The sequence below is a fragment of the Cottoperca gobio genome, chromosome 11 (assembly GCF_900634415.1).
Source record: "Cottoperca gobio chromosome 11, fCotGob3.1, whole genome shotgun sequence".
NCBI classification, from domain to species: domain Eukaryota; kingdom Metazoa; phylum Chordata; class Actinopteri; order Perciformes; family Bovichtidae; genus Cottoperca; species Cottoperca gobio.
Window position 1 is genome coordinate 1,374,782 of NC_041365.1, and position 24,864 is coordinate 1,399,645.

General features: G+C 44.7%; 1 protein-coding gene across 1 annotated transcript in view; it reads left to right on the forward strand.

Annotated features, from left to right (window-relative positions):
• Nucleotides 1–24,864, forward strand: part of LOC115016178 (triple functional domain protein-like) — a 74,707-nt gene that overhangs the window by 43,963 nt on the left and 5,880 nt on the right. The window contains 45 exon segments of the mRNA XM_029443859.1: nt 2,683–2,749; nt 2,752–2,813; nt 3,373–3,547; nt 3,550–3,602; nt 4,256–4,378; nt 4,766–4,957; nt 5,300–5,469; nt 7,541–7,715; nt 8,147–8,342; nt 9,103–9,269; nt 9,563–9,682; nt 9,783–9,974; nt 10,084–10,233; nt 10,337–10,451; nt 10,670–10,785; nt 11,285–11,407; nt 11,497–11,691; nt 11,805–11,920; nt 12,912–12,978; nt 13,142–13,251; nt 13,491–13,560; nt 13,802–13,891; nt 13,978–14,070; nt 14,277–14,388; nt 14,480–14,670; nt 15,627–15,728; nt 16,581–16,610; nt 17,146–17,291; nt 17,389–17,488; nt 17,627–17,870; nt 18,075–18,182; nt 18,757–18,950; nt 19,043–19,213; nt 21,358–21,453; nt 22,015–22,163; nt 22,243–22,309; nt 22,455–22,558; nt 22,653–22,722; nt 22,802–22,891; nt 22,968–23,060; nt 23,379–23,429; nt 23,517–23,594; nt 23,723–23,902; nt 24,291–24,459; nt 24,552–24,818. Coding sequence (XP_029299719.1) covers nt 2,683–2,749; nt 2,752–2,813; nt 3,373–3,547; nt 3,550–3,602; nt 4,256–4,378; nt 4,766–4,957; nt 5,300–5,469; nt 7,541–7,715; nt 8,147–8,342; nt 9,103–9,269; nt 9,563–9,682; nt 9,783–9,974; nt 10,084–10,233; nt 10,337–10,451; nt 10,670–10,785; nt 11,285–11,407; nt 11,497–11,691; nt 11,805–11,920; nt 12,912–12,978; nt 13,142–13,251; nt 13,491–13,560; nt 13,802–13,891; nt 13,978–14,070; nt 14,277–14,388; nt 14,480–14,670; nt 15,627–15,728; nt 16,581–16,610; nt 17,146–17,291; nt 17,389–17,488; nt 17,627–17,870; nt 18,075–18,182; nt 18,757–18,950; nt 19,043–19,213; nt 21,358–21,453; nt 22,015–22,163; nt 22,243–22,309; nt 22,455–22,558; nt 22,653–22,722; nt 22,802–22,891; nt 22,968–23,060; nt 23,379–23,429; nt 23,517–23,594; nt 23,723–23,902; nt 24,291–24,459; nt 24,552–24,818 — 5,749 coding nt within the window.

The following is a 24,864-nucleotide window of genomic DNA, read 5'->3' on the forward strand; positions in this document are numbered from 1 at the left end:
CTGTCTCCCTGCCTCTCTGTCTCTCTCTCTCTCTCTGGTCTCCTCTCTCTCTGTCTCGCTCTCTCTGTCCTTTCTCTCATCTCCTCTCTGTTCCCTCTCTCTCCTTCTCTCTCTCTCCTGTCTCCTCTCTCTCTCTCTCTCTGTCTCCATCTCTCTCCCTCTCCTCTCTCTCTCTCTCTCTCTGTCCCCCTCTCTCTCTCTCTCTGTGTCTACTCTCTCTCTCCTCTCTCTCGCTCTCTCTGTCTCCCTCTCTCCTATGTCTCTCTCTCCTGTCTGTCTCCTCTCTCTCCCTCTTCTCTCTCTCTCTCTGTCTCCCTCTCTATCTCGCTCTCTCTCCTCTCTCGCTCGCTTCTCTGTCTCTACTCTCCTGTCTCCTTCTCTCCTCTCGCTCTCTCTCTGTCTCTGTCTCTTCTCTCTCTCTCCGTTGTCTGCGGGTCGCCCGTGTGTGTGATCACTCTGCCCTCTAACCAACCACTCGATTGTGTGTGTCCGGTCTCTCAATCTATCTGCTCTCTCTCTCCCTCTCTCTCTCTCTCTCTCTCCTGGCAATCATCTACAAAAATCTACTATCTCTCTCTCTCTCTCTCCCAGACAGCTCTATCTACCTCCTCTACCTCTCTCTCGTCTCCCCCTCTATCTCCAGCATCACTCTCGTGTGTCTCTCTCTCCTGCCCTCCCTCCCCCCTATAGCGTCTCTATCTATCTACTTCTCTTATATATCGCTATCGCTCTCCTCTCTCTCTCTCTCTCCTGTCTCTTCTGTGTGTGTCCTGTCTCGCTCTCTCTCTCCTCTGTTGTATCTGTCTCCTATCTTTCTCTCTCGGTGTCTCTGTCCTCTATCTCTATCTCTCTCTCTCTCTTGTCTCTGTTGTATATATACATATATAATATATGTGTATATGTATGTATATATCTATACACCCATATATATATATTACACACTAATACACATATATATCTACATATAATATATCTATATATATATATAAATATATATATATACATTACACACACATATCTATATCTATATATATATATATATTAGCTATATATATATATATATATATATATATATATACATATACACATGTCTATATATATATATGTAAATATTAAATATGTTATATATATAGTATATATGTATGTATATATATATTTATATCTGTATGTCTAATTATATGTATGTATATGTATCTTTCTATCTATCTGTGTGTCTCTGTGTGTCTCTCTCTGTATCTGTCATCTCTCTCTGTGTCTCTCTCTCTCTCCTCTCTCTGTTTCTCTCTCTCTCGCTACTCTCTCTACTCTCTCTCCTCTCTCTGTGTCCTCTCCCCTCTCTCCTCGTGTCTCTCATTTGTGTGTGTAGGGCTCTGTCTGTCGTCTTTCGTCTGATTCTCTCCTCTCTCTTATATCTCTCTCTGTCTCTCTCTGTCTCTCTCGCCTCTCTCTCTCTCTCTCTCTCTCTCTGTGTGTGTCTCTCTCCTCTAGTATGTACTGTCTCTCTCTCTCTCTCTCTACTTCTCCCTCTCTATCGGTGTGCTCTTTCTTTCTCTCTCTTCTGCTCTCTCTTCTCCTCTCTCTCTCTCGCCTTCTGTGTCCTGTCTCTCATCTCTCTCTATAGTCTCTCTCTCCTTCCTCGTGTGCTTTCTCTCTCTCTCTCTCTCTCTTCTCTCTCTCTGTCTCTCTCCTTCTATCTCCGCTCTATCCTGCTGTGGTCTCTCTCTTCCTCTCTCTCTATCTCGCTCCTCCTCTCTCTCTCTCTCTCTCTTCCCTCTCTCGTCGCTCTATCTATCTCTCTCTCTTCTCTCTCTACCTCTTCTCTCTCTCTCTCCTCTGTGGCTCTCTCTCGCTATCTCTCTCTCCGTTCTCGCTCTTCTGTCTCTCTTCTCTTCTCTTCTCTCTCTCTCTCTCTCTCTCTGTCTCTCTCTCTCTTCCTGTTCTCCTCTCTCTCGTTCTTCTCTCTCCGCTCTCTCCTCTCTCTCGCTCTCTCTCTCTCTCTCTATCTCTTTTGGTTTTCCCCCCTGTCTCTCTCTCTCCTCTCTCTCTCTCTCGCGCTCCTCTCTCTTCTATCTCTCTAGCGCTCTCTCTTCTCTCTCTCTGTTCTGTCTCTCATCTCTCCTCTCCTCTCTCTCTAGGGGGGGTCTCTCCCCCTCTCTATCTGTCTGTCTCTCTCTCTCTCTCTCTCCTCTCTCCCCCTCTCTATCTATCCCTCTCTATCTATCTTCCTGTGTCTCTCTCTCTCGACTCTCTCTCCCCCTCTCTCTCTTCTCTCGCTCTCTCTCTGTCTGTATGTCCCTTTGTGTGTGTGTGTGTCCTCTCCTCTATCTTCTCGTATATCTCTCTCTCTCTCTCTTGTGTGTGTTTATATCTGTCTATGTGTGTGTCTTCTTGTCTGTGGTGTGATGATGATATATATATATATATATATACACGCATATTACACACATATACACATATACACACACATAATATATATATTTCTGCATCCGGAAGCTGAGTAATAGCATAGAAAATGCTCCTCAGGTGATTTCTTGCACATTCTGCTGCGCCTGACTTCCATGTGACTCCTGGGACGAGCACACGGATGTGCGCAGCACCACCGTCTCATGCTGTGTCTCATGTGAAGCGCTTTACGTCCGGGGGCAGTTTGAGTTAATGTAAGCGTGCGTTCTTCCCCTGCAGTACATGAGTAACGTGGACTCGTGGTGTAAGGCGTGCGGCGAGGTGGATTTGCCCTCTGAGCTGCAGGACCTGAAGACGCCATCCACCACCACCAAGGCCTGTATGAACACATCACCGCTGCCTACTCCGAGGTAAACGCCACACGTGACCACGGCGTATAAACTGTGCAAAACAATTAAAATATCACTAAAACATATTTAATTTGTATCCTTGTTGTTTGTGTTTGAATACACATCTAAGAGTTATAATGAGGTTTATTGAGTTATTAAAACATAGTTCTCAGTAACTGCGGGTCGCTTTTCTCTGTGAGTGGAAATTAAGTTTACTCTCTCACACTCTGGAAAATGCTGTTCTCATATTGTTTGTGGTGGAAATTAAAGATTTTTCCAGTTAAAGTCCAAACACTACAACTCTTCCTAATTTAATTTAGAATAGACTATTTTTACACTATCAGGAAATTGCGAAAGAAAATCCCTTTTTTATTGTCTTTCTCACCAGTTCTTTCATTTCTAAATGTAACATCTTGTAATAATACACACTTTGGCTGTTGGTATTTGGATGATGTTTATATTTCTAGATACAGAAATACAAAATATGTTTATGCCCGTATCCTTTTCCTTGTTTGTCATTTGTCTAGTAGTTGTGAAAAAGAAAAAGAAATGACAACTTTATTTTCTAAATGTTCCTCAGGTGAGCCAAGATGGCAAAGCCCTGTTGGACAAGTTGCAGCGACCTTTGACCCCGGGCAGCGCTGACTCACTGACGGCATCAGCGAACTACTCCAAGGCAGTGCACCACGTCCTGGACATCATCCACGAAGTGCTGCATCACCAGAGACAACTGGAAAACATCTGGCAACACCGCAAGTGCGGCTGCACCAACGTCTGCAGCTCTGTGTCTTTCAACAGGACGTCCAACAGGTAAACACACACACACACACACGTTTGTTTATATGCATGCACACGTTGTAATTCAAGGACAAAACTTAATTGCCAGTTTTCTCAGTACAACATGAGAGGGTTAGACAGTAATTTGAAAATAGCAGGGTAGCCCTACTGGTTAGAAGAATTCTACTCTTAATGGAGGGTTTGATCCCGGCAGCAGCCATGTTTCCCATCAGAACGTCCTTGAGCGAGCTGCGTCTTCACAACGTCACGTGTTTCAGTGGAAAGGAAAATTAGATAATGCTTTGAAATGTAAGAATAGAGGCTTTAAAAGCGAGTATAATGAGCATTGCCGTAGTCAAATGATCCGATATGATAATTCAGCGGAGTACTGTCCAAAAATAAAATCATGGGCATTCCTGTGTGTGTTGACATGGCAACTGTTGCTACGGCAACTGAATTGGGTCATATGTCCTTGCAGATGCTGTTCATGCATTAACTCCATGAAGGACAGCGTGCAGGGAGAGCAGCTCGTACAAAAACCGATCATTATTTCTGTCATTCCTCTCTTACACACTTTCTTCTCTTTGGTTATCGTCAACACTTGTGGCTAATCTACGATCGTAGAGCGCCCCCTTGTGGTTGCCTATTTCTTAGTGGCTGTGTCACTTCATGGTGTGTCTGCACAGGTGCTGGACTGGATCGAGAACCACGGCGAGGCGTTCCTCAGCAAACACACAGGTGTTGGAAAGTCCCTCCATCGAGCCCGAGCGCTACAGAAACGGCATGAAGACTTTGAGGAAGTGGCGCAGGTAGCTGTCTCTCTCTCTCTCTCTCTCTCTCTCTCTCTACCAGGTTTAAACATATCACTGTCGTTAGTGGCATTTCCTCATAGTTAAAATAGCCACTGCTGATATGGTGCTTCTTTTAAATCACAGCTATATAAATGTAACATGTAAAACCTGCCATGATATTAAGTTTCCCTCGTTTTATTTATTCCTTTAAATGTTGATGTATGCTATAAAGTTGTTTGAATGTAACTAAGTACATTTACTACTTACTGCTAAGTACACGTTCACTTGTACTTTGCTTTGTGTTCATTTCATGCTACTTTATACGTCTACTCCGCTACAATTACATTTGATTTAGTTGCTTTATATCGTCTTCCTGGGTTAATCTCTCTCTCCATCCTGGTGTAGAATACGTACACCAATGCAGACAAGCTGCTGGAGGCGGCCGAGCAGCTGGCCCAGACGGGAGAGTGCGACCCGGAGGAGATCTACCAGGCCGCCCACCAGCTCGAAGACAGAATCCAGGACTTTGTTCGCCGCGTGGAGCAGCGCAAAGTCCTGCTGGACATGTCTGTCGCCTTCCACACGCACGTCAAAGAGGTAGGCAGGGAGGATGACGTATGGCTGAAGTGGATGGTGGGCTGTGTGTTTGTGTGGATGAGAGCTTTCACAGGGCTCTCTGAGCAAGAGGGAAATAATTACCAGATAAGATGGAATATGTGCGTGTTGTTTTGTTAGTCACAGGGATGAGGAGGGGCGTTTGGGGATTAGGTGAGGGTTCGGCTTGAACATGTGTGAGAATCTTGAGCTTCAATAAGGAAGTTTGAGTTTTTATAGTTAGACTTCACACGTCTACCTTAATGTTTGATATTACGATCACCAGGAAAGCTCGTAGGGTGGTATAAGAAAATGTATGCGATACTAATGAATGTCCTCCTGTAGCTGTGGACATGGTTGGAGGATCTACAGAAGGAGCTGCTGGACGACGTTTATGCCGAGTCGGTGGAGGCCGTGCAGGATCTGATCAAACGCTTCGGCCAGCAGCAGCAGACCACGCTGCAGGTCACCGTCAACGTCATCAAGGAGGGAGAGGATCTCATCCAGCAGCTCAGGTAGAGATTAATACACTCGTCTGAAAACTAAACCAGTGCTAAGCAAAGACAAATGACGTCGTGTGCGGGAGAAATCTATTAAGAGAGGATTCAGTGCCACGTTTACCTCATTTAAACTTGTACATTAACAATCTGTGAAAACTAGACGTGGATCTGAAACCAGCCTTAACTTCAGTCCAATGCAAAACTAGTATTAGTGGAATATCAGTTGGGAGTCAAACCAATGAACGAGCAACAAACCTGTAACCCTCTTTAAAAGGATAAGAGTGCACAAGCTATGCCCAACAAAGATGCAGTAACAACAATGCAAAACATGTTTTTAGGTCTACTTACATGATGGTCTTCTTTAGTCTTTCTCCCAATAGAGCTTTGGCAGGTTCATTTAGACATGGGCACATTTGGAGTGTGAATATGTAAAACATGCAGTGAAGAGTTGGTGTCATTTTGAAAAGACAGTAGTGAGATGCATGAGAGGGAAAAAGAAAGCTGGGAGGAGGTGGCTGCAGTTGACCCTCATTGTCCAACTCTATTTACACCGAGGATGTTCCAGTCCCTCTTCATCCTCTTCCTCTCTCTTCATCCACTCCCTTTTTTCTGTCTTTCTCTCCATCCCTCTCTCTCTCCCCGGTGTATTGGCTCCGCTGTGAATTCTTACATAAGTCTGCTTTTATAAGCGCGTGTCTAATTGTGTGGCTGTCTCCCCAGGAGGCAACTGTAACTCCACACACCTGTGTGTGTGTGTGTGGGTGTGGGGGTGGGGGTGGGGGAGGGGAGGGGGAGTGGGAGTGGGAGTGGGAGTGGGAGTGTATCTGTCACGCAGAATAATCAACCTGAAGCCCATCTGAATCTGTGTGACCTCCAGTGTCTTTGCTTACTTATATTGTGCCTCTTGTTCAGCTCACTGGCGTCTGTGTTGGTGCATCACGCACACGTGCATCTGTCAGATTGATGAATCAGAATTTAGATATCAGACACACTCGTGCTCCGTGGGACTGATCAATGTCACTAAGATTGTCTGTGGAAATGTTTTTAGTATGAAATTATCCTTGTGCAACAGTTTAACAATTAAAACAAAGGACAAAAAGCATCTAACATCCAGAAGGATTCTGAATAGAGGTTGTTGAAAAATGAAAGTAATATGTTTGTACAAGAGGATTTATAAAATGGGAGGTCAATTCTATGATACAGTTTTGCCCAAAATGATGTAGCTTTAGGAGAAAAATATAGGTTGAAATACAAATAATAATACTAATAGTAGAGAAGAAGAATTTGGTTCTTATTGACCATAAAAGAATTCGATTAGTCGGAAAAATAAAGTAATTAATTCATGCAAAACTGTCATTTTCAGCCTCTGAAATGTGGAGATTTCCTGCTTTTATCTCTTTTATATCATATAAATCTGACTGTCTTTGGGTTTTGGACAAAACAATACATTTAAAGACATCACCTAGGAGTTTGAGGAACATTTTTCACTTTGTTTGACGTATGGAGACCATTACAGCGACTTACTTACTTAATACATTTTAATGTAAGTAAGCTTAATGCATGTTAATTCTTAATCTTTAAGTGTTTTATAGTACGGCTTATTTTGTGGCAAGTCATGAATGTTGCGTACGAGTGTAGTTTATTTCTTCAGATTAATTGACACATTTGATTTAATATTTTATATATTGTTTCTACACTCTGTTCCCTTTTACTGTGGTTTATACACGGGTGTTATTTCCATATCGAACACTGTATTTGAAGGACTGTATTTGTTATAAGTAAAGAAACACAATATTTCATAAGTTTAAAAGTGATTTAAGAGAAATCATAACATAAAAAGCAAAGTCTACAAAACGCAGTCCTGAAAATATCATTTGAAAGGTCCGATTGAATGAACATTAGCTCCCTGCCTCGCTACATTACAGCTGAATAAGCTGCTACAAGCTAAGCTGTGCTACGCAGTAGTTTTCAGAGCAGCTAAGTTCGCTTGGCATCGTGCCAAACGGTGTCTTGATTGCTGCTTTTTGAAAAGTGCACAGCGCTGCCCGTCGCCGCTTATTGCTTGATTTGTGCATTTCTGTTCCAGGGACTCGGCCATCTCCAGCAACAAGACACCCCACAACAGCTCCATCAATCACATTGAGAGTGTCCTGCAGCAGCTGGACGAGGCCCAGGCCCAGATGGAGGAGCTCTTCCAGGAGAGGAAGATCAAACTGGAGCTCTTCCTGCAGCTCCGCATCTTTGAGAGGGACGCCATTGATGTGAGTCTTCTTTTTTTCCCCGAGCAAGCTTTGTGCTACAATCTCAGCATATGACATCATACTCTACACAAGACAGCTTATGATGCCGTATAACACTGTATGTTACATTTCTGCATTAAAATGTCTAAAAACAACAAACCCAGAGAAACCGCAGGAGACCGCTGTGGATCATTCGGCTCGCAGCAAAAACCTCCTGAATGATGAACGATGACGTAATCCTGATAAACTCCCATGATTCCACACTTCTTCACAACGCCCACCAAAAACACTCTTTTGTTATTGTTTTGATTGAGAGACCCCCCTAGTGGCGGAAAATGACATATAGTGCGTTTTAATGAGTTTTGAGTGATACGACTGACATTATTTTAATACAAATGTCCTTTCAGCATCGTAAATAAATGCGTATTTGGAATTGTATGGTCCTTCCTCAGATCATCTCTGACCTGGAGTCGTGGAACGAGGAGCTGACGGGTCAGATGACTGAGTTTGACACGGAGGACCTGACGCTGGCCGAGCAGAGGCTGCAGCACCACGCTGACAAGGCCCTGACCATGAACAACCTCACCTTCGATGTCATCCACCAGGGCCAGGAGCTGCTGCAGTACGTCAACGAAGTCCAGGCCTCTGGTGAGTACAACACCCGGACTGTCGGTGTTAATATTATTTACAATCCTTATGTTTTCTTAGAGTCGTTTCCTGGCATAACATACGTTAAAAAGTATTCTGAAATATGCAAACACACTCTAGTTGTGTATCTGTTCTCCTGTGATTCTGCCTTTTTTATAAGCTATTATGAATCTAATGCGCTGTAAAGTAGAAGTGGATAAATGTTTGAGTGTCACCTGGTCGCCTCAGACATCAGTCATCGTGCAGCCGAGGGTTAAAGCAGGATGCAGCTCATGTTCACTGTTGCTGCACACATTTCTGTGTTGGCTACATTAGTTTAATATCGATACCGTGTGGGTGTCGCGGGTCAGATTCGGTCAGTGTTTGTGATGAGAGGCACCCACTCACTAACCATAATAACTCACCTGTGATCTCACATGCTAATAGGTGCTCTCTAAAACCGCACAAAGAATCGTTACATAATTTCACGTGTATTGAAACATACAGATAATATTGTTCATAGAGAACTTTTTATTACATTTTTTTATTATATTTTAGCAATTTCAGGCATAATAGTTTCCATTTTACTGAGACAGAGCTGAGACAGAGCTGAGACAGAGCTGAGACAGAGCTGAGACAGAGCTGAGACAGAGCTGAGAGACAGAGCTGAGAGACAGAGCTGAGAGACAGAGCTGAGAGACAGAGCTGAGACAGAGCTGAGACAGAACTGCAGCTACTTTGCTGTAAGTAGAGCAACTGCCACTGTGTGTCTCGCCTCCAGGCGTGGAGCTGCTGTGTGACCGGGACGTCGACATGGCTACGAGGGTTCAGGACCTGCTGGAGTTTCTTCACGAGAAGCAGCAAGAACTGGACTTGGCAGCCGAGCAGCACCGCAGGCACCTGGAGCAGTGCGTCCAGCTGAGGCACCTGCAGGCTGAAGTCAAACAGGTAGGACACACAGTCTTATACCTGCGACCAGGTGCCATCTGCAGGCCAAGACTTCACAACTACAGCATGTCCAGTAACAACAGATTTCATACATTACAGCACATAGTGAAAACATTCATAGACTACAGTTTATATTCAGTTTTAAAAGAATGTAGAAATACACTGAAACCACTGCCGAGCTGTGGCCCACCAGTAAGACCACTACGAGGTTTCCACTGTATCTGCAAGTTCTTTCAAAAAGGAATTCAAATAGTGTTAGATTGGTGACATTTGAACTTTCCTCTGTTTCCCAGGTGCTGGGTTGGATTCGTAACGGCGAGTCGATGCTGAACGCTGGTTTAATAACAGCCAGCTCCCTGCAGGAGGCTGAACAGCTGCAGAGAGAACATGAACAGTTTCAACACGCCATTGAGGTGAGACGGTGTTTATTTATCCCATTCATTTCCAACCCTAACTCGTTTTCTGTCCAAAGTCTGAAAGTAGATTGAACATCCTTTCTCCACCTCTCTGCAGAAAACCCACCAGAGTGCCCTGCAGGTCCAGCAGAAGGCGGAGGCTCTGCTCCAGGCGAACCACTATGACATGGACCTGATCCGAGACTGTGCAGAGAGCGTGGCCTCCCACTGGCAGCAGCTCATGCTAAAGATGGAGGACAGACTCAAGCTGGTCAACGCCTCAGTGGCCTTCTACAAGACCTCTGAACAGGTAGGAGGCTCCACGGAGGGTCCAGCATTCAATTTCACTGTTTCTTTGTCGCAAAAAACGCCCAACAGTATTTTCCCAGACGACGGACTGAGTGCGTTTGACCCCACAGGTCTGCAGTGTGTTGGAGAGCCTGGAGCAGGAGTATAAGAGAGAGGAGGACTGGTGCGGAGGAGCCGACAAACTGGGACCCAACTGTGAAACGGACCACGTCAGCCCCATGATCAGTAAACACCTGGAGCAGAAAGAGGCCTTCCTCAAGGTAACATGCAACACAATGAACACAGACACTAAACATAGTGTCAAGTTGCATCTCTGATCTCAGTGTGTGTGTGTGTGTGTGTGTGTGTTAATATTTCAACCAGGCATGTACTCTGGCCAGAAGAAATGCAGACGTCTTTCTCAAGTACATGCACAGGAACAGCGTCAACATGCCCGGGATGATGAGCCACGTCAAAGCACCAGAACAGCAGGTGAAAAGTAAGTATCAGAAGAAGGTTAGTTATTCAAATGTATGCAAGTGGTTGCAGGGAGGCTGCAATGACAACATACAATAAATGATCAATAACATAATAATATGCTGCAACTTACTCACTTGCAGTATTCAGAGTACTTCCGCTCTTGCAAAGGTAGAAAAGCTCTTTAACAAATCTGGGTTCTTCGGTGCTGAATGCTTAAATCTTTTCTTTTGTTTGAAGACATCCTCAATGAGCTGCTACAGAGAGAGAATCGTGTTCTCCACTTCTGGACCATGAGGAAACGACGGCTGGACCAGTGTCAGCAGTATGTGGTGTTTGAACGCAGCGCCAAACAGGTACACAAAACACAGTGTAGTAATACTCTGTTGCAAGTAATACTCCTGCATCCAAACATCAACAAAGCATCAAAATGTACTTAAAGTACTCATTCTGCACAACAGCCCATTTCAGAATAAAATGTATTATAGGATTTTATTATTGATGCATTAATGTGTTCATCACGTTAATGTTGCAGCTGGTGAAGGATACTGTCGGGTGGCTTGTGAATTTCAATTAGGGATCAATAAAGTTTTATTTCAACCTATAAAAGTGCATGATAAATTACTTGTTGATTATATTTTGTACTATTAATCTGAATCTTCAAAGTTACTAAAGCTGTCAGATAAATGTGGTGCAGGAAATAAAGTGAAGTCCAAGTACCTCAGAATTGTACTTCAGTACAGTACTTAATAAAAAAGTGTTACTTAGTTACTGTCCATCGCTGAGCTGAAGTAATGTAGCTACACACTCGCTTTCTGTTGTGATCTGACAGTCTGTGTGTTTGTGTGTTTTCAGGCTCTGGAGTGGATTCACGACACCGGGGAGTTTTACCTCTCCACACACACCTCCACCGGATCGAGTATCCACCACACGCAGGAACTGCTGAAGGAGCACGAGGACTTCCACATCACAGCTAAGGTTGGCCTCTCACACACACGCGCACACGTCACTGTGTATGCTAGTGTTTGTGTGCATATAACACTCTCTTCCCCCCCCCTCTCCTTCAGCAAACTAAGGAGCGTGTCAAGCTGCTGATCCAGCTGGCTGACGGCTTCTGCGAGAAAGGCCACAGTCACGCTGGGGAGATCAAGAAATGGGTGACGGCTGTGGACAAGCGCTACAGAGACTTCTCCCTGCGCATGGACAAGTACCGCTGCAGCCTGGAGAAAGCCCTGGGCATCTCCTCGGACTCTAACAAGGCAGTACGTGCTCGCGCGTTTTTGGTCGATTTTACAGGTGTAGAAAAATCAGCTCATCCGCACTCTGCCCGTCTCTGAAACTCACTTCATTTACATTTTGTCTCCGCCTGTGTCAGAGTAAGGATCTCCAGTTGGACATCATCCCGGCCACGGCTCCAGGGTCAGAGGTCAAGCTGCGGGATGCCGCTCACGAGCTAAACGAGGAGAAACGCAAGTCTGCGCGCAGAAAGGAGTATGTCACTTCCTGTTTATGTCACGAAGAGTTATAGATTAAAGCTGTTTCTACCTTTTCTCTGAATGATCTACTTAAATCACTAAAAAACATATTTATTTTATTTTCTGCGGTTTTAATATTGTCACTTTCTGCTCTTCATATGTTTTTGAGTCGCTTACATCTGTTCTGTTCGAGCTGCTGTTGCTTACCTGAATTTGTTGTATGCTATCCTTTAGTCAATGTACAAAATATATATATACAAAATAAATAAACGGTTATAAAATTGCTAGTTCAGAATAATTAAGCCGACGAGGTTTTGCCAAATAAAACAGTTTATCATTTCGCCTGCATAGCTGGAAGCTCCACGTCTGAACAGTACGTGCTGTGCCTACCAACTAAACAAATACAAGGAAGTCAGCATTTTCACTGCATATTTCCTCCTCTTGGAAATATGTTTTATTGCTCCATACGACGTGTAATTAAATAATTGGGCCAGTGCCCAAAATATACAACAGAGCAGACTAATGCTTGCTAAGATGATCTCTCAAAACAAAAGGTCACGGGATTAATTGTTTTGCCCGTCAGTGTCCTTTTCAACAGCAATCAACTCTGAAGCTCAACTACTGGCTCAATAGCTGTAAGTGCTTCTGAGTTCAGAGTGAGTTTAATGTAAATGTGCGCACATGATGGACTCGGGTGATTTAAACCTCCTCCTCACGTCGGCCTCCTCTTCGCTGTGCCAGCACAAGAAGTGCAGACGCAACAGTCCGGCTGAAATCTACATGTAGCACGCAGGGAAAGGAGACTGCGTCATTTTATGTGAGCAGCACAAATCATGAGCGTGATTTTAGGTTTATGACCGCATAAGTTTTACGGCCCTCTTTCATTATTCATTGATGTAAATGGATTAAAGACGGGATGAAAGAGCCCTATCGTCATGGTGATTTATCACTCTGGAAGAGGACGGTATGACAATTGCTGATTTTTTGTGTGTGTGTGTGTTTTCTAGGTTCATCATGGCAGAGCTGATTCAGACAGAGAAAGCCTACGTGCGAGACCTGCGGGAGTGCATGGATGTGAGTTCAGCTTCACATCCCACCACAGTTAACCTGTTTCACGCCACACGTCGTGCAACTGCTTTTCAAAACATAATCTGGAAATGTACCAGAACCCTGTTGAAGAGTTGTGTTGTGTTTTTCTTTTAACACTTTAAACCTCAAACTTTCTCCCTCCTTGCAGACCTACCTGTGGGAGATGACCAGTGGAGTTGAGGAGATTCCTCCAGGAATCATCAACAAGGAGCACATCATCTTTGGAAACATGCAGGACCTCTATGAGTTCCACCATAAGTAAGAAACGTTTAGGATTAATGGAAACTCATTTTTTTAACCAGACTTTCGAGCAAGTCCACAGATCCATAAAGTTTAAAATGAATATTGATAATAAAACATGTTATAAAGCATGTTCTTGGACTACAATTCCTCTGTAGTTAAGGTGTATACAGAGTGTGTGTTGAAACAGACCACAGATGTATAAAGTATGATACCGTAGACTGAATTTCTCACTTTCTAATCCTTTTTTTTGTCAGCATCTTTCTCAAAGAGTTGGAGAAGTATGAGCAGCTTCCAGAGGATGTTGGGCATTGCTTTGTCACATGGGTGTGTATCATTTCTGCACCAGCTTTTCTTTAAAGAATTCATAAAATGTCTAATATTTATTGTCTGTATTGAGATTTACTGTGTTGCTGAAGGCAAATAAAGATTATTTGTATTTGCTGCATGTGCTCAAAGCTGCAGTTTGTATCGAGTAGATACTTAAATCCTTAATCGATAACATTTTACATGTTAAGCTCGCAGGTTGTTCTCTCAATCAATGAAACGTCTTCCTCTCTTCGTCCAGGCTGATAAGTTCCAGATGTACGTGAACTACTGTAAGAACAAACCCGACTCCACCCAGCTCATCCTAGAGCATGCTGGGAACTACTTTGATGTGAGTGTCGCCTGTGACCGTTAAAATGAAATGAGATGGTCCCCCGTCAGCTACGTGAGATCACGTTACTGTTCTTCTCTCTGCAGGAAATTCAACAGAGGCACCGCCTGGCCAATTCCATCTCTTCCTATCTGATCAAACCTGTGCAGAGAATCACCAAGTACCAGCTGCTGTTGAAGGTAAACCCGCCAGACCAAATCTCACGGCTGTGGTGACCGTCTCCATCAGTCCCTCACTCTCTGGCTGTGTGTGTGTGTGTGTGTGTGTGTGTGTGTGTGTGTGTGTGTGTGTGTGTGTGTGTGTGTGTGTGTGTGTGTGTGTGTGTGTGTGTGTGTGTGTGTGTGTGTGTGTGTGTGTGTGTGTGTGTGTGTGTGTGTGTGTGAAGGAGCTGCTGACTTGCTGCGAAGAAGGTAAAGGAGAGATCAAGGACGGCCTGGAGGTGATGCTCAGTGTTCCTAAGAAAGCCAACGACGCCATGCACCTCTCTATGCTGGAAGGTGATGAACACACTTCCATCACATTATAGCTCTCGATAAATACGGCAGCACGTTTTGAATCTTTCCCGCTAACATCCCCTCCTTCTCCCAGGTTTTGATGAAAACATCGAATCCCAGGGCGAGCTCATTCTCCAGGAGTCTTTCCAGGTCTGGGATCCAAAGACCCTGATCCGTAAGGGGCGAGAGCGCCACCTCTTCCTCTTTGAGATGTCTCTCATCTTCAGCAAGGAGGTCAAGGACTCAAACGGCCGGAGCAAGTACATCTACAAGAGCAAACTCTTTGTAAGTAGTTGATGGTGAAATGTACATATAAAGGTGTCTCTCTTTGTTTAACTACTTTAACTGATTAAGAACATTGTTATTCACCAATATCTTCCTGAGTTTATGAAAAAGGTCAAACCGCAGAATTGTTCGCACCTGTGTTTTGTGATTTGTAAACGCGTCCCAGTTGATCCTAATTAACAGGTAAACGCCACATAAAAGATCCTGAGGCTGCAGGGTCGTGTGCACACACAGAAATCAATACGAAGTTTGAGAACTGAAGCACTGAACTCCAAATGTAAAGAAAGCTTGAATAGTTCTGAGGTGGAGGTTCTTCTGCAGGAAGTGAACAAGTTCATATTTAGTAGTGTATGTATTTATTATTATATATATATATATATATATATATATATATATATATATATATATATATATATATATATATATATATATATATATATATATATATATATATATATTATATATATTATATATATATATATATATATATATTATTATATATATATATATATATATATATATATTTAATATATATATTTATATATATATATTTATATATTATATATATATATGTTTCTTTATTTTTGTAAAATAATGAAGGTAATTATTACATGTTATAAACACTAAAAATATTATTGTAATTTAAATCCAAAATGATACAAATGTAGTAATAATAAAAATAAATGTCTTCTTAACGGTTGTTGAATGTATTTAGTTATTTAAAGAGCCGATCAGGCTTCTGAATGTTTATAGAAGTTATTTTAGATGACATAATTAGCATTTTTAATGTTTCTCAGTGCGTCATATCTTCAACTGCAGCACTTGTACTTTATGTAAATCTAATTGACCCTAAACACCTCCACTGTCAAGAAAATACACTTTATCTGGAGAGTATTTAAACAGCCTGCTGATGTCTTCTTCTCACATCTTCTCACATCATCCTTCTCTCTTCCCAGACGTCAGAGTTGGGGGTGACGGAGCATGTTGAAGGAGACCCCTGCAAGTTTGCTCTATGGGTGGGACGCACCCCGACGTCTGACAACAAGATTGTGCTCAAGGTAAAACACACCTCTCCTTCCATATGGATTTTCCAAGCGTTGGAAGATGTTTATATCGGTCTCACCCAGTTTTCGTCGCTCTTCATATTCACCTTCTCACATTCCCTGCTCTCCTGTATTGTGTTTCTCTGACGTCTCGTGAGCAGCTTGAAGCTTTCTGCAGTCACAAACTCTTCTTCCGTCTTGTGTCTCTCGCCCAGCCTCTGTCCTCTACTTTGTTCCATCCAACAAACACGGGCACATCTGTATATCTGGGCACGTGTGTTCTGTGGATGTTTGTATCTGTAATTTTCTCTGTGGGCTGACGTGCTTCCACCAACGCTGCTGACTCTGATTCAACCCCTGAACGCCCACAAACTCCTGTCCTGGCTCTTCGCCACTTTATCCAAGTGACGAGCAGCAATCTTATCTCTACCAGAGAAATAAGCTTCTTAATGATTCCAACGCCATTGTGGAAGTGAGATACGGCGTCAATGTTATTTAGCTCTATTTCCAAACCTCTTCTGCGAGTTGAATATTGTCACAGATGGACTGGATCTATTGCGTGTCAGCCGTTGGAACAGCATGAAGCCAAAATCTTAACACGTTTTAATTCTGAGCGTTACAACTCTATGCTACATGTTGACTACCAAACTCAGCGCTGCGAAGCGGTCATGTGGGATGTGTGTGTGCATTGTAAATGAAGTGCGTCTCATCACTAACCACACGTGTTCTCTCACACACAAGCATCCAATCTGCTTCACATGTAATCGTCCCACAGTGCGTCTTTATCACGTTCTGTCAGCATAACAAATGTCGTCTTCTAAAAACCAAACCAGTGAAATTCTCTATTTCTGTATTTTCAATTCAAAGCTAAGTCAGGGATCCAAACACGGAGCGATGGTGAGTACAAACTATCCCACAGCACAGCAGCCCTCGGCCACTTCTCACAAGTCTGAAAAAAACTCTCGTCCTCGTCCTGCTTCTTCAACACATAGCTGAAGAACACGAGCCATAACCCGGGCAGTGATCCCCAACGATCTGTAGTGTTGGTATGGTTAGCTACAGCAATTAGTAGTAGATCAAAGGTTGCTTAAAGTAATGGACAAAAAGGCTGAACATATGAGTTACACACACACACACACACACACACACACACACACACACACACACACACACACAGGACTATATAAATAAATGCTTCAGACGTCCAGTGCTAATGCAAACTTTACCAAACTGACAGTTCAAATGTTTAAACATTATTGTACCTAATAAATAAAGTCCAGTTTAATATAAACTGGACAGAGCTCTATAAGACGGGATGTATCTGTGTCTTAAGAGATGACGAGAGGTTCTTTCAGGCTTGTGTGAAACAAGAATTCCAAAAGACGTTAATGTCCTGATTACTAACTTTTTACTTCTTGAACTCGTTAAAAAGGCGTCGAGCATCGAGAACAAGCAGGACTGGATCAAACACATCAGGGAGGTGATTCAGGAGCGCACCATTCACCTGAGAGGAGCGCTCAAGGAGCCCATTCATATTCCCAAAACGACTACAGCCAAGCACCACAAGGGAAGGGGAAGGTAAACATGCCACGGCTTTAAGAGGAAGGAACAGCGAGTAATGCACATGAGAAAGAGATTCGATCAAGTCCAAAACAATCATGTGTGTGTTTCTCAGGGATGGAGAGGACCTGGACAGTCAGGGTGAAGGCAGCAGCCAACCGGACACCATCTCTCTGGCATCCCGCACTTCACAGAACACACTGGACAGCGACAAGGTGAGCTAACACACACACACACACACACACACACACACACACACACACACACACACACACACACACTGATGAGCAGAATGTGTGTTGGAAGGAAGAACCACCCCAAAGCCTGATTGTTGATGATCCTCTCTCCCTCAGCTCTCCGGCGGCTGTGAGCTGACCGTGGTGATTCACGACTTCATGGCCAGCAACAGCAACGAGCTGACGGTGCGGCGCGGTCAGACGGTGGAGGTTCTGGAGCGCTGCCACGACAAGCCAGACTGGTGCCTGGTCCGGACCACGGACCGTTCCCCTGCCATGGAGGGCCTGGTGCCCTGCTCCATGCTCTGCATCGCCCATTCCAGGTCCTCCATGGAGATGGAGGGCATTTACAACCACAAAGGTACAGAGTGCGTCCGTTAGGGAGGAAAGAAACGTGTTTGGTGTATTCACCTTAGTCTTAGTCTAACTAAGCTTTCTAAAAATGTTATGTTTAAATATGCAAATGAGGCATTCTCTAAGGAGAAATCTACAGATGCAAACATTCAAAGTGTTTAATCTGCACCATGAAGCAACTTTAAAACCAAAACATCTCTCTGTCTCTCAGACACTCTGTCGGTGTGCAGCAATGACTCCATCATGCCAGGATCGTCCGCCACGCTCCAGCCGGGTCACGGCATCGGCTCCCACACCTCACCGGGGCCCAAACGACCAGGTAGGGTCTCCCGCGCCACACTATCTGTTGCGTCTGCTCTCTAATCTCACAACTGGCAAAATAATTCTGGTGATCCACTTTCTCTCCTGTGTTTACGACCTGAGAACAGGTGGGGAAATGTGTGGTTCTTTTGGGGGGGGGCAGATGTTTTGTTGTTGTAATACTCATTTCAGCCACAAGAGGCTGAAGTGGAGCCTTCACTACCCGATGTTCTAAATAAGACTAAAGTCATTCATGTTTTCTTCCAGGTGAGTTTTAAGGAATTAAAACTCATTAGACCTCTCATGTCCTCAGGTCGGTGTGCACTTCAGCCTTTTGTGGCCGAAATGTGTATTACAACAACAACAAACAAAGATTATTTTGACCCAAAATAAATTCTCACTTTCCCCTCGTTGCTGTTTCTGATCCAATAATTCACGTTAAGGCACCAGGTATAAGTGAAACTGTGCTCTGTATCTTTTAAATTAAATAATATTAACTGTTAGATACAAGCTCCCGCTGTTCTTCTACTGTGTGGCTTTAAATAATCCTCCATACAGAAAACGGACTTTGGTATCTTTGCTTTATTTCCAAGGCAACACGCTGCGGAAGTGGCTCACCAGCCCTGTGCGTCGACTAAGCAGCGGCAAGGCAGACGGCCATGTGAAGAAGCTGGCCCACAAGCACAAGAAGAGCCGCGACGTGCGGAAGAGCGGGGAGATGACGATGGGGTCCCAGAAAGACTCGGACGACAGCGCTGCTACACCTCAGGACGAGACTGTGGAGGAGGTGAGCGGATACGCGAAAGCTTCGCACTCTCAATGTCGTCTCCGTTTAGTATTGTGATGTAATCTCTACTTTGCCGTCCATGCGTGTCGCAGAGGGTTCGTAACGAGGGCTTGTCGAGCGGCACGCTGTCCAAGTCCAGTTCTTCGGGCATGCAGAGCTGCGGAGAGGAGGAGGGCGAGGAGGGCGCCGACTCGGTACCTCTGCCTCCACCTATGGCCATCCAGCAGCACAGCCTGCTGCAGCCAGACTCGCAGGATGACAAGGTGAGAGGGAGGATGCTGCAGAGGGGACAGAAGAGAGCGCTCAGAGCAAAGGGACAGGGAAAGATGATGAACAGGAGAAGCAGAGGAGTCAGATATATCATATATAGTCATGACTTCCTTTAGATCCTACATCTTGTATATGTTTTGCACATAGGAACAGGGGAAGAAGTTTAGTTAAGTTAAGCACAATCTATGATGAAACGCTTCTTGTACAGGTTCTCTCTCGTCTCATTGTTATGATTTCTAGTAGGTTACATTCTCCCTCATTTCAGTCTCCCACTTTCCTGACACAGTTTTTAAGTGACTCCTTAGTTTCTGTTATGCATAACATTTGATCTTGGCATGTTGCATCATATTCTCCCGTCTCTTCTAAAGCAGAAAGCAATGAAACGTTTCTGCCACTCCCAAGTTGGAGTAAAGCGGAGCCTCCTCTGACACTAATTTCTGTTTCTCTTTTGTTTTGTTTCCTGGTTGTATCGTTTGCTGTTTGCCACACTGTAGCATTACCTTGATTTATGTCCTGTCTTTGCTTTGTCTCAGTTTCCATACCTCTCCATCTGAAATGCCCTGCTCCCCCCCGTCTCTTCCCTCGGTCAATTCTTTAATTCTCTCCCCCCCCCCCCGCTCTTCAGCTTTAAACGCTACCTGCTAAAGCCCTTGTCTTTGGTTTCTACAACAGTTTCTCAATTGAAAGAAAAAGAAGCTAGCTGCTTCTTTCTTCTATTTAAAAACCACCTTTCTGTCCCCTAAAAGTCACTCTTCCTAACTTTTGTATTTTTCTGAACTTTTAAACATTCCTGAACTTCTTTTAGTGCAGAATTATTTCCTTCCATCCATAGTTTCACTCATCTTGACTTCTGCCCTGTTTCTACAACACACCACTGTAGAGTCGCCTGGCAGAGGAGCGAGGGCGTTTACGGGGAAACGTAGATAAAGAGAAGACGCGTGTAGCTCTTAACTCTAAATGGCAACGTGGACGTTTTAGTACAGATCAGAAGGCCGTAATGCCTCATTCGCGACATTTTGAATTTTGTAATGCCTTGAGCCTGTTACGGTAAAACGGGACCAGAGCTTTTTTTTTCCTGCATGTTTATCCCTTATAGGTGGGGGGGGGAAGTTTGTTGGCTTAAAAGAAAGTAGACGTCAACACAAATAAGTCGGATCCCCTGTCAGCTGAGCGGATAGATAATAATCTAAATATGAACCCACGCTGAGGTGACAATTCAAAAGCTCCCCCCGTGTTCCCATCATCCTCCAACCCCTCACTGCCCCCCCCCCCCCCCCCCTCTCACCCGCCCTGCCCGCTCGTCCTCATCTCCGTTTTACCCTCTGTGCGTTGACCTCATTACCCATGCGAGTAATTGGCATCTCTAAACGCTGAAGGGCGCACAGCCTCACCCAGAAAACCTAATTGGGGAAAGTCTTGCAGCGCAGCACAGCACGGGTGAGATTCTCCTGAACTATATTTACACACATGCATCAATACCTCTTTCATTCTCGCTCTGTGAGCATCCTTTCTTTATTTCAAAGAATGGTCATCATCACCCGAGAAAGCAACGGAAACTTCCTTCATTCAGACACTTTTTCCCCCCCGACCTTCTCCCCCGTCACCATTTTCTGACATTTCCCTTTCCCCCCCACATTTCTTACTTTACTTCACCCCGATTTCTGCCTCCATGTTTTTTACCTTTTCATTGACAGTTTTTTTCTTTTCTTCATATACTTTTCCTTTTCACTTTCTTTGAACCTTCAGATTTTAAACCCGTGACACGTGGTGGGGTTTCACTTGTGGAAACATCTCTCTGGATCTCTCTTCAGACTACAACATTTAACAAACATCTTCACTTACGCATCACTCAAACATCAGAAGTATAACAAACCTAATGCAGGAACAAGCAAAGCCTTGAAATGAATCTTAAGCACGAGGATTATATCCATTGAAAGGAGCATTTATTGTTTTAAGAGATGAAGAATTGTGTGTTTTTAATAAGTTGGTGTCAGTTACACATTATAATCTGGTGTATCTCTCTGTATCTCTCTGTAGTACAGTTTTAGGATTAGAGTCGGCAGGAATAGATTATATGTGTTATCAGGTTGTAATGCCGTCTTTCTCTCCCTGCTCTCATCTCTGTATTCTTCCCCAGACGTCCTCTCGTCTGTCGGTCCGTCCATCCAGTTCAGAGACGCCCAGCGCCGCTGAGTTGGTGAGCGCCATCGAGGAGCTGGTCAAAAGCAAGATGGTAGGATAACCGAGGAAAACGAGAACTGACTCCCTTTTGTACGCAAAGTTATTTTAGCCGTGGCTATTTCTGTCAATGAAAGTTTGATTCAGTTCATCAGAATTTGTAACTTCAATTTATTTTTTTACTTTTGCTCATTTATGTGAGTTCGATCTTTGTTTCCCGTGAATCGGATCTTTTCAATTTTGATTTGGGCGACAAATACGTGGTCCGAAATCACAGACAGGTCTGTGCGTATTGGAGTTCATGCGACTTTTACGTCACTCTAGATCGACATTGGTACTAGTTCTGCTCTGGAGTCACTCGTTAGCAGCCATTGCTCCACAGAAAACCCCTTTACTTAAAAGTGTGTCTCTCTTCCTCCTCGTCCTCGCTGGCTTCCACAGCACAACATTTTATAAATGAAACTGTCAACGCCTGACTTCAGCGACCTCCATGCTCACTCCCGTAGGACTTAAATTTAAGAGCTCTTCGGTGCACATGGAGTAAAGCTGCCAGCATGTGGCATCAGCTCCTGAAGATGCTAAATGTCACGTTTACATTCTGTGTCTCTGGTTTCAGGCTCTGGAGGACAGACCCAGCTCACTGTCGGTGGAGCAGGGAGACAGCAGCTCTCCCTCTTTCAACCCCTCTGACAACTCCCTCCTCTCCTCCTCCTCCCCCATGGAAGAGATGGACGAACGCAGGAACAGCATCCTCAAGAAACGACAGTACGTCTGCTCCCCTTTGTCTAGATCCCAAATACACCCTGAGGAGGAGTTTCTTATTTCTTGAATGTCTTTGTTGTAGTTACATTCTGCTGGAGTTGGTGGAGACAGAGAGAGATTATGTCAGAGACCTGGGCCTGGTGGTGGAGGTGAGTTTATCTGATGTATTAGTTGTACAGTTCTTCTGTAGTAAGTCCAGCACAGTGGTTTCCCAGCTTATTACTCTGACTAGCATTTCAAATGTTGACCTTTCCAGACTCCCTGTTGTACATAAGTGTTTGTGTCCATCATCAGGGCTACATGAGCAGGATGAAGGAGGAGGGCGTCCCTGATGATATGAAGGGAAAAGACAAAATCGTGTTTGGCAACATCCACCAGATCTACGACTGGCACAAAGAGTATGTGACGCACACACGTGGAGCATACAGAGCGTGTTCAGACTCACCAGCACAGGAGCTTACGTCCCTCTCTCCTGTCTCTGTCATGTTTTAGTTTCTATCTCGGGGAGTTGGAGAAATGTTTGGAGGACCCTGACAGACTGGGACCGCTCTTTCTCAAACAGGTTCGTCCACAATCCACAATGTTTTACACGCTTGTATACATTCGATCATGATGTAATCGTGTGTGCGTTCTGTACGCAGGAACGGAGACTGAACATGTACGTGGTGTACTGTCAAAACAAGCCCAAGTCGGAGCACATCGTCTCGGAGTACATCGACACCTACTTCGAGGTATGAGCCCATTTATTTTCTGACGATTTCAACCCTCAGATGCTGCAAACCTAACCTCTGACCTTTGACTCTGTAGGACCTGAAGCTGCGGCTCGGACACCGGCTGCAGATCACAGACCTGCTCATCAAGCCGGTGCAGAGGATCATGAAGTACCAGCTGCTGCTCAAGGTTGGTCTGTTACAGTACAGCAGGGGGCGCCAGAGCTTTACCTGCTGCTCACGCTCACCTTTATCGAGTCTTGTCATTGGAGATGGTTCAGCCGATTACATACATGTAGCAGCGTGAAGGTGTTACGTCGCACACGTTTCGTTGTGTATTCTCTCAATTATAGTTCTAAGAAAGAAAATAGCAGTCAGTGCATGTCTGCAGTGCGACACATGACACCCTGCACTGATATCTGCCGTCTATAAATGTACATATCTTCAAATATTCACACTTTGTGAAATATCAGCGTAGATTTCTTACACAAAGTTCCTTCTGCTTTAGGATTTCCTGAAACACTCTAAAAAGGCCGGGCTGGAGTCTGTGGAGTTAGAGGTAAGATAATAAGACGTTCTTCTTAATCGCTTAAAGTCAACCCGCACATGTTCTGCAGTACCATCAACATATCGTCCCTGGTTACAGAAAGCAGTGGAGGTCATGTGCATCGTGCCGAAGAGGTGCAACGACATGATGAATGTCGGCCGTCTTCAGGGATATGATGTAAGTAGTCACATCCAACTGTGAACGAAATAATGAATTCTTATTAACAAAAGCTATTCCACTGTCCCTTGTGCGTCCTTGTACCTGATCGTCCCCTTTTTTCCGCTCATGCTCGTCTCCCTCCCCAGGGGAAGATCGTGGCTCAGGGCCGCCTTTTGCTGCAGGATACGTTCATGGTGTCTGACCCGGAGGGCCGGATGAAGGAGAGGAGAGTCTTCCTCTTTGAGCAGGTGGTCATCTTTAGCGAGCCCCTCGACAAGAAGAAAGGTTTCTCCTTGCCAGGTTTCCTCTACAAGAACAGCATCAAGGTAACTGATATATGAGGGGCAACGGTGTGTGTGTGTGTGTGTGTGTGTGTGTGTGTGTGTGTGTGTGTGTGTGTGTGTGTGTGTGTGTGTGTGTGTGTGTGTGTGTGTGTGTGTGTGTGTGTGTGTGTGTGTGTGTGTGTGTGTGTGTGTGTGTGTGTGTGTGTGTGTGTGTGTGTGTGTGTGTGTGTGTGTCAGTTGAATAAAGGGTAGAAGGAAGTGCAAAGGGCTTGTAGCTCCCTCTGGTGGAGACACGTCAGCCTGGTTTTGTCATGTCATGCAATATAGAAAGAATCTCCCAATGTTTATTGGAGCAAAAATGCAATTTTATATCGTCAATTAAAGCTGTTTATTGACTTAAAACACAACGTACATCTCCCTCTGCCTGCAGGTCAACTGTTTGGGGATAGAGGAGAACTTGGAAAGCGATCCCTGTAAGTTCGTCCTCACTTCTCGGTCGAGCGAGTCCTTTGTGCTTCACTCCTCCCACCCAGGGGTGCGTGAGGTGTGGACCCTTCAGATCAGCCAGATACTCGAGAGCCAACGCAACTTCCTCAATGGTAGGCTGACACACGCACACGCACACACACACACATTTTATAGACTGAACTGTTTGCTACATGGCAACCCTTGTTTCCTTCGTACCTTACAGCTCTGACCTCACCGATAGAGTATCAGAAGAACCATGTAGGGGCGAGTGGCGGGCCATGTGTGGCCGCCGTGGGAGCTCCGGGTGGAGGCAGCAGTGGGTCGAGTGCGGCCGCTGCAGCCGGAGGTGGAAGCTCCCAGGGTAGCGCCGTCCCTTTAGGGCCCCAGAGTGGCTCTCGTAAGCCCTCCAGGATCCCGCAGCCCTCCCGCCTGCCCCAGCCCCTACGTCACCAACCCGGGGCTGAACCCGACAGCCCAAACAAGATGTCAGGTATGAAACGTCTATCATTTGTGAAATTAGTTTCGTATGGCAAAAT